Source organism: Lithobates pipiens, unplaced genomic scaffold (genome assembly GCF_037356315.1).
Source record: "Lithobates pipiens isolate NorthernLeopardFrog02 unplaced genomic scaffold, aLitPip1_a1.2 Scaffold_18, whole genome shotgun sequence".
Lineage (NCBI taxonomy): Eukaryota > Metazoa > Chordata > Amphibia > Anura > Ranidae > Lithobates > Lithobates pipiens.
In genome coordinates, this window is record NW_027507758.1 from 391,087,964 (window position 1) to 391,100,824 (window position 12,861).

The 12,861-nt window shown below is 45.4% G+C and overlaps 1 protein-coding gene across 1 annotated transcript in view; it reads right to left on the reverse strand.

The window, feature by feature from the left end:
• Positions 1-12,861, reverse strand: part of COL21A1 (collagen type XXI alpha 1 chain) — a 285,509-nt gene that overhangs the window by 111,596 nt on the left and 161,052 nt on the right. Inside the window, exon 10 of the mRNA XM_077487822.1 lies at positions 5,263-5,325. Within this exon, the coding sequence (XP_077343948.1) occupies positions 5,263-5,325 (63 nt within the window). The remainder of the gene's footprint in view (positions 1-5,262; positions 5,326-12,861) is intronic.

Genomic DNA, 12,861 nt, shown 5'->3' on the forward strand with positions numbered 1-12,861 from the left:
CAAATGGTGTGTACGGGCCTAAACTGTACTGTCGGCCCTCATGTTGTAAAGCTCTGCGAAAAATGTTGGCGCTATATACATCCCGTATAATAATAATAATAATCAGGACAGGAAGAGAGGGCAAATCTTTCTCACAGAGCCCCAAATAGTAGTATTAGCCCAACAAAAGTTCTAATTCTTGCTCACTCTATCCATAAATAGAAAAGAGTTTTAGGTTGACATACACATTTACGATTTACAGAGATTGGTCAGGTTAGTTTTGTGTGTAGTATTTTTCAGGTTAGGTTAGGCCTGGGATTGTTTGTGGGCATGTTTAAGTGTTATATTTTTGATTCTGAAAGCTTCCCGCTAAGAACTATAGCTCTGTAGATTAATATGCTGCTATATCTTGTGATTTTTATTTGATTGAATTGGCTGGACAGACAATATAGGCACAGATTTGGGAAGTTCGTATTAGAGTAGTAAAATGCTGTTTTTTGTTTCAAGAGGGATCTTGATGCTACATATAAATTTATGCAAGGATCTATGATGTGTACCTCAATGGAATTCGAGAATTATGATAGGGCTGCACTAAATAAATACTTTCATTCATAAAGGCAATTATATTGACGGCTTGTATTCCAAGCTATAAACATTTTTATTACAAAGTGCTGTAAAAGACATACTGTCTGTAAATGTAAATAGTCATACTGCAAGGAGGCAACTGACAAGTCCAGAGTATCCAGTACATGGTCGTCTTTATTAGTATTACAATTAAAGCATGCATTGGAATCAGTGTCGTTTTTAACTAGAAACATTTCCAATTACACAGCCAAAATGTACTGTATCCTAGCAACCCGTTATGTAACATAGAAAATTTCCTGAAGTGCAGAAGGGGCTTTCCTTCTTGTAGCTGGCAAAGGAAATGGACCTAAATTGACTTTCTGTTTCCAGTTATTAAAAAAAAGAGAGCTTAAGATTTTCCTTTGCAGGGCTTTTTTTTTTTATATCTAAAGTGGATTAACTGTAACTACAGCTTAAAACATTAAAACAAAATTTGTTTAAAATGTATTTAACAGATAAGGAACCATTTGTTTTTTTTCTAGCTATATCACAGCATCTGTTGTACATACTATACAAATATACTGAATATTTACATATACACAATATATTGACAGAAAATAATTGACTTCCTTTACTTTCTGTGAGGAAATTATGTGATGTGAATGTAAAATAAGGGGGAGGGGTAAGAGAGTTGACCCCACCATTGAGGCTGGGTTCACACTAGTGCAAATTGGATGCAGGTTTCTCCACATCCAATTGACATGACAGGAGATTTTGATCGGCTCACTATGGAGACGGTTCACATATCTCCATTGCAGCTGTGGAGCGGCTTGCATAGGAGTCCTGTGCATCTTTGGCTTCATTTCATGGCCTAATTCAGGCAAAAATTTGCCCCTGAAACAGAGATCAGGGACACACCAGACCCCTATTGTGAACCGCATCCATCTTAGAGGCGAAGCTAGCCTTACAGAATACACAAGCAAATTCTACTGCTTGGTCTACTTAAACCAGTTCTTCCCTACCTTATGGGGGAGGAGAAGAAGTCACTACTCCTCTACTAAAGAATACTATCACGTGGAAGATGTACAGAGTTGTGTACATGTATATGTATAATCCCCACTGAAACTCTCCACATATACACAATACATATATTTTGACTCACACACACATTAATTGGTAATATTCATGGGTAATTTGCTGACTTTGTGCAACTTCTAATTGTTGTTCTTACTGCTCATCTGCCACTGTGTTTTAACATTTTTCACTGCTAATTTGTCCAGGACAACGATTTCTCTGTAACTCTTAGCACATCCCACAATGCACCATATTTCACTTCCCACTTTGTAGAATACACCTAAAACACACTGCACATAATAAACTCCAAATAAGCTTGGGCCCATCACAACTCATACCTACAGCAGAGGACCCATCATTGGTTCAGCAGGTTGCAGATTGTCACTCTGTAGGTACTCGTAGCCAGCAACCTTCATTTTCTCCTAGCCTTGTCACTAAGATTAAGTTTCTGCCCACTTTGCCTGTATCACTTACCTCCTTTACAGTAGCTGCCAGATGTGCTGTGATGATCTGGTGCAAGTTCAAGAACAGAGTGATTTTCTATGTGGAGATATGTTCTTGGGGAAATGTTTTGTTCGTATGTGAATGTGATGTATAATGACATTTGTAGTTTGGTGTTGGTAAATGGCTGGAAAACTGACCCCTTCCCTGTTCTCTATGTGGTCAGACAAGGCTGCCATCTCTCACCTCTGCTTTTTGTTTGCTGTATAGAGCTCTTCACCCAAGGCATCGGAAAGAACCCAGGGATCAGAGGGATCACAGCACCAGGACTGGACAGAGGTCAAGTGCTCACTGTACATGGACGATGTGATGGTGTTCTGTACTCATCGGCACTCCATTGACACACTCGTCCAGACCTGTGAGGACTATGGCAAAACTCCAGGGGCAAAGGTCAACTGCGGGAAGTCAGAGGCCATGCTCTTCGGAAAGTGGTTCCTGCCTTTTTCTGCACCCATTTCTTCATCAAAATTCTTGGAGTCTGGTTTGGAGCTGAGGGCACAGTCCTAAAGTCCTGGGAGGAGAGACTAGCCAAGCCAAGATGAGACAGAAATTTGGACTATGGAGCTTCAGAGAACTCATCATCGCAGGTAAAACACTGGTACTCCACAGTGAGATTCTGCCTGTGTTGCAGTACCTCACCCAGGCCTGCCCCCCCTGGGTTAACATCTGCAAGGCCATCACCAGGGCGGAGTTTCACTTCATCTGGAGCTCCAAAATGGACAGAGTGAAGTGGTTGGTTATGTTTAAGGAACCTCTCAAGGGCGGTAAGGGCATGCCTGACATTGCCACACTTTTGAGGGTGTTCTTTGCTTGTAACTGACTTTGGTTGACAGAACTTTGGACTCTGGCAGTAACTCCCTGACCCGGTTTTTCCTCCTGCCTCTTTGGAGGTCCCTTGGATGGGACAAATGGGACAGTTCCATCCCCTACAACTGGGACACTTCTTGGTATTATTTGGATACTTTCAAATTTATCAAGGAGCTGGGGCTGCATGGAGTTAAGCCTGACTTGTGGAAGTCAAAAACTATCCACAATTTTGATTAGAGCATCGGACATTGTTGAGACTGTTCCAGACCTCCCTTCAGCCACTTGCAAAGTGGTCTGGAGAAATGTTTCTTCAAAGAGACTCACCAACAGTCACAAAGATCTGGCATGGATGGCAATCCAAGGGGGGTTGCCGCACAGGACATTCATGAATGCCAGAAACCTGTGCAGATTCAGGCCATGCCCTTTTTGTATCATCCAGGAGGAAACTGCTTTGCATGTTTTCTGGGAGTGACCCTTTGCACAGGGCCTGTTGAGGGCCTTGGAATCTGAACTTAAAGACTTTGTGCCACAGACTGCCATCACACACTTTGATGTGTTGAACAGACCCTTTTGTGGAAGTCATTCACAGGAGGACATTGACATCGCCTAGCGAGTGCTGTTTTGGTTTAAGGACGCTTTATGGTGCACCAGAAAACGCCTCATACACCAGCGGGAGAGGACTTCCATTAAGGACTGCCGCAGACTGGTCCACAGTCTGCTCAGAGACTATAACTTGATGGTTTCAAGGAGGAAGAGGAGATCTGAAGATTTCCCCTCCCCCTCCCCCCTGTGTATCCTTACACCATAACACCCATTACCTGTGGAAATGCAATTTGTCTGAAACATTATATGACTTGCTAGTAACATGCTTTTAGTTAATGCTTTCAGGGTAATGCAGTGTCATGCATGATGTGATGTTTCAGGGTATTATTACTCTGCACAACACATTAAGCATCATATGGCAGGATGAATGTAATTTATTTGTATGCTTGGAACTGTTTTGTTATGTAGTGTATTTATGCGCTGCGTCGCAGTATAGAGTGGAATGTACCCTGTTGAAGTATTTGTTTTTTGTATATTTTTATGCAAAATAAAATATAAATTTGCAATCAAAAACAGAGTGCATTTCTGTCTGGCACATGCAGCCATTCTGCAGGGAGAAAGAAGACCACTAAAAAAGGGCAAAGACTGAGAGGACACAAGCCACAAGGCAGTTGCATAATTTTGCACCACCAGCGCCATTATTGTCTTTAATAATTGGGTATCCATGCTCTAAGAGGTATATAACTGAATAGAAACGTTCCTTAAAGAAAGTTTTTAATAAAACATGTGATAATATGAGAAAAAAAGTGCCATAGATGCTGAAATCAGATTTTCTTCCAAAAAGTCACACTTTTCTTTTCATCAGGTATGTACATCCATTGTTAACTGCATGGTAGGGAAACACCCTAAATACAACCCACAGGCAGCACAGTACCACACTGATTATACCTGGAAAGAATTAGCTCAACAGTCCAAATACTTCAAAATGTGTAATTTTCTCCAAACACTTGTTCTTGAAGTTTTCCAATGGAACCATTTAGACAAAATTGTCACAAAAATTGTCCCCTTGTTTGTGTAGCAAATTAAAACATACTGCCTTTATCAAAACATATATGGCAGTGTTTGCATTTAATGTTATTTAAGAGTAAGATACCTTATTATGGTATTTAAATAACCTAGAGCAGGCTTTTTTCAACTTCTGGCTCAAAGTGGCTGTCGGAGATGCCCGAAACCAAAATATGCTGAAGAACTCATATTGCAGAGAAGTATTTTTTTACACATTATTCTTCCTTGTGAGAAAATACAAATAATAATAATATAGCAATGAGAATAAGAGAGCATTCTGCCGCTCTCTGCTGGCTCTTTAAAAAAAACTGAATATTTGGCTAAAAAAGTATATCACAAAAGGAAGCCCTATGATGTTAACACAAGATATATTATCTCTCAAAGGCCCCTTGTTCACTCTTGTTAAGTAAAAGATAAACATAAGTAGCTCAGTGCAAGCAGTTGATCAGTACCAGATACAAACAATATGTATGATTGTTTGTTTTTATTAACATGCCAAAGACACAAAAGGTCATAGCACTAGAAACAATTATCTCTATGAGAAATACAATGGATCTCAAATTTTACGCAGTGAACCATACACTCCCATTTGGTAAGCAATTAATTTTAGTGCTTTGTGTCTACAGCATCTGAAATATTTATGAATGTGCATAGTGTACTGCAAATTACAGCTACAATATAAATCTAAACATTTAGCGTGCATGTGTATAACAATGTTATAGTACTCACAGGCTTACCATCTGGACCAGGTTGTCCAGGGGAACCAGGAATACCAGACTGTCCAGGATCTCCCTGTAAAAAGGCAATTGTATGCATTATTATATTTTGCAAATAATAATTAAGAAAAAAAAAACAATAAACTGTTTGCAATTTTTGTGTTTTCTTTAGTATAATAAAGCATAAGTCCATCTGAATGTATTTAAAAAGAAACTGATTTCTGCAAGCTCTGCCCAAAAAAGGCAGGCACAGGGCAAATGACTAGTCACCAGTATTGACTGTGGTCTCCCTTTAGCTGTTCTTTGCCAGTTATACGATCATCTTTCCTTGTTCTGGGCTGTGTTTCTGTATAGTGATGGCCGAACGGTTCGCCCGGCGGTCGTTTCGCGGCGAATTTCCGACTTTCGCCGTCCGCGGGTTCGAACGCCTTTTTCCGTCGTTCGCCCCGGCGGACTTACGTGTTTAATGTATACAAGAACTTTAACCTTTCGTGACACGTTTATCATGTGTTACAGGACAACCAATTGAGACATGACAGCTCATGGACACTTGGACATTCCCCCTAACCTATAAATACACCCGATCCGGTGGCCATTTTACATTCTTTCTTCTGTCACTGTAGGGAAAGGATCCTGTGTGGAGTAGGGACAGAGAAAACGCTAGCTATTTGGTACACAAAAGTTCTTTTCAGGACTGGTATAGGTGTTAGGTCAGCAGCCTGAGTTTCTTTTGTCAGTTTAGATAAAGGGACAGAGCGCTGTATGCTGCTATTTTAGGGACAGCTCAGCCAGATTAGTCTTTCTTCATCATCATCATCATCATCATCATTAGCTGTTACTATCAGGTCCACAAAAGAGCTATTCCAGCTAATCGTTCCAGCCTACTCTTTTTTGCCAATTTGTATAGGGACAGGCAGGAAGCAGTGTGTCAGGCAGTGAGGATAATTTTAAAGACTTGCTGTTACTATTAGTTCCACAAAGGTTCTTTTCAGGACTGGTATCAGTGGTACGGTAATAGGCTTGTACACGTATAATATTCTTTCTTCCAAATATAGAAAGAATATTATACTTGACTGCTGCCCTTCTGCTGCAGTCTGCTAATCATTCACAACTCACTTGTTCCACAAAGCTCTTTATCAGGACTGGTAACTTGGTCTGTCTAGGGTGCTACGGTACATAGGCTTGGGTGCGGTACAGTCTGCTGTTCTGTAAGGACCGCTATCGGTCCACAATACATAGGGTTGCCGTGCACTACTGCTGACCGCTGCCCTATACTGCAGCAGTCCTTCAGCGGTATAGGGACTGACGCACAGTCTGCTAAACACTAATACACAACCTGCTTGGTCCACAAAAGTTCTTATAAGGACTGGTAACTTGGTATAGGGTGCTACGGTACATAGGCCTGAGTGCGTTACAGTCTGCTGTTCTGTAAGGACCGCTATCGGTCCACAATACATAGGGTTGACGTGCACTACTGCTGACCGCTGCCCTATACTGCAGCAGTCCTTCAGCGGTATAGGGACTGACGCACAGTCTGCTAAACACTAATACACAACCTGCTTGGTCCACAAAAGTTCTTATAAGGACTGGTAACTTGGTATAGGGTGCTACGGTACATAGGCCTGAGTGCGTTACAGTCTGCTGTTCTGTAAGGACCGCTATCGGTCCACAATACATAGGGTTGACGTGCACTACTGCTGACCGCTGCCCTATACTGCAGCAGTCCTTCAGCGGTATAGGGACTGACGCACAGTCTGCTAAACACTAACACACAACCTGCTTGGTCCACAAAAGTTCTTATAAGGACTGGTAACTTGGTATAGGGTGCTACGGTACATAGGCCTGAGTGCGTTACAGTCTGCTGTTCTGTAAGGACCGCTATCGGTCCACAATACATAGGGTTGACGTGCACTACTGCTGACCGCTGCCCTATACTGCAGCAGTCCTTCAGCGGTATAGGGACTGACGCACAGTCTGCTAAACACTAACACACAACCTGCTTGGTCCACAAAAGTTCTTATAAGGACTGGTAACTTGGTATAGGGTGCTACGGTACATAGGCCTGAGTGCGTTACAGTCTGCTGTTCTGTAAGGACCGCTATCGGTCCACAATACATAGGGTTGACGTGCACTACTGCTGACCGCTGCCCTATACTGCAGCAGTCCTTCAGCGGTATAGGGACTGACGCACAGTCTGCTAAACACTAATACACAACCTGCTTGGTCCACAAAAGTTCTTATAAGGACTGGTAACTTGGTATAGGGTGCTACGGTACATAGGCCTGAGTGCGTTACAGTCTGCTGTTCTGTAAGGACCGCTATCGGTCCACAATACATAGGGTTGACGTGCACTACTGCTGACCGCTGCCCTATACTGCAGCAGTCCTTCAGCGGTATAGGGACTGACGCACAGTCTGCTAAACACTAATACACAACCTGCTTGGTCCACAAAAGTTCTTATAAGGACTGGTAACTTGGTATAGGGTGCTACGGTACATAGGCCTGAGTGCGTTACAGTCTGCTGTTCTGTAAGGACCGCTATCGGTCCACAATACATAGGGTTGACGTGCACTACTGCTGACCGCTGCCCTATACTGCAGCAGTCCTTCAGCGGTATAGGGACTGACGCACAGTCTGCTAAACACTAACACACAACCTGCTTGGTCCACAAAAGTTTTTATAAGGACTGGTAACTTGGTATAGGGTGCTACGGTACATAGGCCTGAGTGCGTTACAGTCTGCTGTTCTGTAAGGACCGCTATCGGTCCACAATACATAGGGTTGACGTGCACTACTGCTGACCGCTGCCCTATACTGCAGCAGTCCTTCAGCGGTATAGGGACTGACGCACAGTCTGCTAAACACTAATACACAACCTGCTTGGTCCACAAAAGTTCTTATAAGGACTGGTAACTTGGTATAGGGTGCTACGGTACATAGGCCTGAGTGCGTTACAGTCTGCTGTTCTGTAAGGACCGCTATCGGTCCACAATACATAGGGTTGACGTGCACTACTGCTGACCGCTGCCCTATACTGCAGCAGTCCTTCAGCGGTATAGGGACTGACGCACAGTCTGCTAAACACTAATACACAACCTGCTTGGTCCACAAAAGTTCTTATAAGGACTGGTAACTTGGTATAGGGTGCTACGGTACATAGGCCTGAGTGCGTTACAGTCTGCTGTTCTGTAAGGACCGCTATCGGTCCACAATACATAGGGTTGACGTGCACTACTGCTGACCGCTGCCCTATACTGCAGCAGTCCTTCAGCGGTATAGGGACTGACGCACAGTCTGCTAAACACTAATACACAACCTGCTTGGTCCACAAAAGTTCTTATAAGGACTGGTAACTTGGTATAGGGTGCTACGGTACATAGGCCTGAGTGCGTTACAGTCTGCTGTTCTGTAAGGACCGCTATCGGTCCACAATACATAGGGTTGACGTGCACTACTGCTGACCGCTGCCCTATACTGCAGCAGTCCTTCAGCGGTATAGGGACTGACGCACAGTCTGCTAAACACTAATACACAACCTGCTTGGTCCACAAAAGTTCTTATAAGGACTGGTAACTTGGTATAGGGTGCTACGGTACATAGGCCTGAGTGCGTTACAGTCTGCTGTTCTGTAAGGACCGCTATCGGTCCACAATACATAGGGTTGACGTGCACTACTGCTGACCGCTGCCCTATACTGCAGCAGTCCTTCAGCGGTATAGGGACTGACGCACAGTCTGCTAAACACTAACACACAACCTGCTTGGTCCACAAAAGTTCTTATAAGGACTGGTAACTTGGTATAGGGTGCTACGGTACATAGGCCTGAGTGCGTTACAGTCTGCTGTTCTGTAAGGACCGCTATCGGTCCACAATACATAGGGTTGACGTGCACTACTGCTGACCGCTGCCCTATACTGCAGCAGTCCTTCAGCGGTATAGGGACTGACGCACAGTCTGCTAAACACTAATACACAACCTGCTTGGTCCACAAAAGTTCTTATAAGGACTGGTAACTTGGTATAGGGTGCTACGGTACATAGGCCTGAGTGCGTTACAGTCTGCTGTTCTGTAAGGACCGCTATCGGTCCACAATACATAGGGTTGACGTGCACTACTGCTGACCGCTGCCCTATACTGCAGCAGTCCTTCAGCGGTATAGGGACTGACGCACAGTCTGCTAAACACTAATACACAACCTGCTTGGTCCACAAAAGTTCTTATAAGGACTGGTAACTTGGTATAGGGTGCTACGGTACATAGGCCTGAGTGCGTTACAGTCTGCTGTTCTGTAAGGACCGCTATCGGTCCACAATACATAGGGTTGACGTGCACTACTGCTGACCGCTGCCCTATACTGCAGCAGTCCTTCAGCGGTATAGGGACTGACGCACAGTCTGCTAAACACTAACACACAACCTGCTTGGTCCACAAAAGTTTTTATAAGGACTGGTAACTTGGTATAGGGTGCTACGGTACATAGGCCTGAGTGCGTTACAGTCTGCTGTTCTGTAAGGACCGCTATCGGTCCACAATACATAGGGTTGACGTGCACTACTGCTGACCGCTGCCCTATACTGCAGCAGTCCTTCAGCGGTATAGGGACTGACGCACAGTCTGCTAAACACTAATACACAACCTGCTTGGTCCACAAAAGTTCTTATAAGGACTGGTAACTTGGTATAGGGTGCTACGGTACATAGGCCTGAGTGCGTTACAGTCTGCTGTTCTGTAAGGACCGCTATCGGTCCACAATACATAGGGTTGACGTGCACTACTGCTGACCGCTGCCCTATACTGCAGCAGTCCTTCAGCGGTATAGGGACTGACGCACAGTCTGCTAAACACTAATACACAACCTGCTTGGTCCACAAAAGTTCTTATAAGGACTGGTAACTTGGTATAGGGTGCTACGGTACATAGGCCTGAGTGCGTTACAGTCTGCTGTTCTGTAAGGACCGCTATCGGTCCACAATACATAGGGTTGACGTGCACTACTGCTGACCGCTGCCCTATACTGCAGCAGTCCTTCAGCGGTATAGGGACTGACGCACAGTCTGCTAAACACTAATACACAACCTGCTTGGTCCACAAAAGTTCTTATAAGGACTGGTAACTTGGTATAGGGTGCTACGGTACATAGGCCTGAGTGCGTTACAGTCTGCTGTTCTGTAAGGACCGCTATCGGTCCACAATACATAGGGTTGACGTGCACTACTGCTGACCGCTGCCCTATACTGCAGCAGTCCTTCAGCGGTATAGGGACTGACGCACAGTCTGCTAAACACTAATACACAACCTGCTTGGTCCACAAAAGTTCTTATAAGGACTGGTAACTTGGTATAGGGTGCTACGGTACATAGGCCTGAGTGCGTTACAGTCTGCTGTTCTGTAAGGACCGCTATCGGTCCACAATACATAGGGTTGACGTGCACTACTGCTGACCGCTGCCCTATACTGCAGCAGTCCTTCAGCGGTATAGGGACTGACGTACAGTCTGCTAATCACTAACACACAACCTGCTTGTTCCACAAAAGTTCTTATAAGGACTGGTAACTTGGTATAGGGTGCTACGGTACATAGGCTTGAGTGCGGTACAGTCTGCTGTTCTGTAAGGACCGCTATCGGTCCACAATACATAGGGTTGACGTGCACTACTGCTGACCGCTGCCCTATACTGCAGCAGTCCTTCAGCGGTATAGGGACTGACGCACAGTCTGCTAAACACTAATACACAACCTGCTTGGTCCACAAAAGTTCTTATAAGGACTGGTAACTTGGTATAGGGTGCTACGGTACATAGGCTTGAGTGCGATACAGTCTGCTGTTCTGTAAGGACCGCTATCGGTCCACAATAGATAGGGTTGACGTGCACCACTGCTGACCGCTGCCCTATACTGCAGCAGTCCTTCAGCGGTATAGGGACTGACGTACAGTCTGCTAAACACTAATACACAACCTGCTTGGTCCACAAAAGTTCTTATAAGGACTGGTAACTTGGTATAGGGTGCTACGGTACATAGGCTTGAGTGCGGTACAGTCTGCTGTTCTGTAAGGACCGCTATAGGTCCACAATAGATAGGGTTGACGTGCACCACTGCTGACCGCTCACCTATACTGCAGCAGTCCTTCAGCGGTATAGGGACTAAGAGTTTTGTCACAGGGTCATTTAAAAAATGACATGCAGAGGAAGAGGCAGGCCCTTCCGCAGGGGTGGTAGGGGTAGGGCAGGAGCAACAGGCTTGAGCCAAAGTGGGAAGTTGCAGAAGGTGCGTTCAATTACTTTAAAGGATGCACCAGACTTGGTTGAGTGGCTCGCTCAGCCTTACTCTTCTGCACCCTCCTCATCCTCTCGATCTGCACCCTCTTCTTCACTCTCTGCTATGTGCACCCCCAAAGACACTACCACCAACAACACGACCACCACCACCACCACCACATACCTTCCGCTTGAGTCACTGGAATTATTTTCCGATCCATATCAAGAGGACATTTCTGATGCGCAGCCACTCTTGGTATTGGATCAGGAAGAGGAGGTAGCAACAAGCGCTACTCAGCAGTCTGACGCCAGTACCCAGATCAGCCCAAGGAGGAGGTTGGTCCCCGGTGTTGCTGCCTACTCTACTTATAGCGGTGGGGAAGGTGACGTTGATGATGACGTGTCTAGTGATGTCACGTGGGTGCCCACAAGAGAGGAAGAGGAGGGGAGTTCAGAGGGAGATATGGACCAGCAGATAGGGAGGAGAAGCAGCAATGACTTACATTGCACAGCAGGGACAAAGCAGACTGCAAATGTATCAGGAGCGAGTCATCGACCATGTACGGTCACATCTGGCGCTCCCAGGACACCGGCACATGGCTCCGCAGTGTGGGCTTTTTTTAACGTGTCCGCTGCTGACAATAGCGTTGCCATCTGCAATCTTTGCAGTCAACGCGTTAGTCGCGGTAAGCCCAATACTCACCTAGGGACGACCGCCTTAAGAAGGCACATGAGCAGCCATCACCGAGCCCAGTGGGAGCAACGGAACACACAAAGCCACACTGCAGGCTCTCACCGTCCAGCCTCGTCTTCTACTTCTCCTTCTCCTCTCTCCTCACAATTGTCCTCCACTCCACCTTCCATCACGCCAAGCTCACATTTTTCTGCAAAAAGGCAGGCTTCCGTGGGCCTAATGTTTGAGCGTAAAAAAATGATGACGCCGGATAACCCTCTTGCCCAACGGTTGGCGGCTGGCTTGTCAGAACTCATAGCCCGCCAACTACTGCCATATAAACTGGTGGACTCGGAGGCCTTTCGCAAATTTGTGGCCATTGGAACACCACAATGGAAGGTCCCAGGAAGGAAGTATTTCTCAGAGAAGGGCATCCCAGAGCTATATGGCCATGTTCAGCGGCAAGTGAATGTATCTCTGGCACACAGTGTCGGTGCCAAGATACATCTGACCACAGACACGTGGTCTAGCAAACACGGGCAGGGAAGGTATATCAGTTTTACTGCCCACTGGGTGAACCTTCTGACGGCCGTCAAGCATGTAACCCGTGGCACCCGTGTAGATTTGGTTTTACCGCCACGGATTGCATGCAGGCCTGACTCTTCTTCTCCTCCTCCTACTCC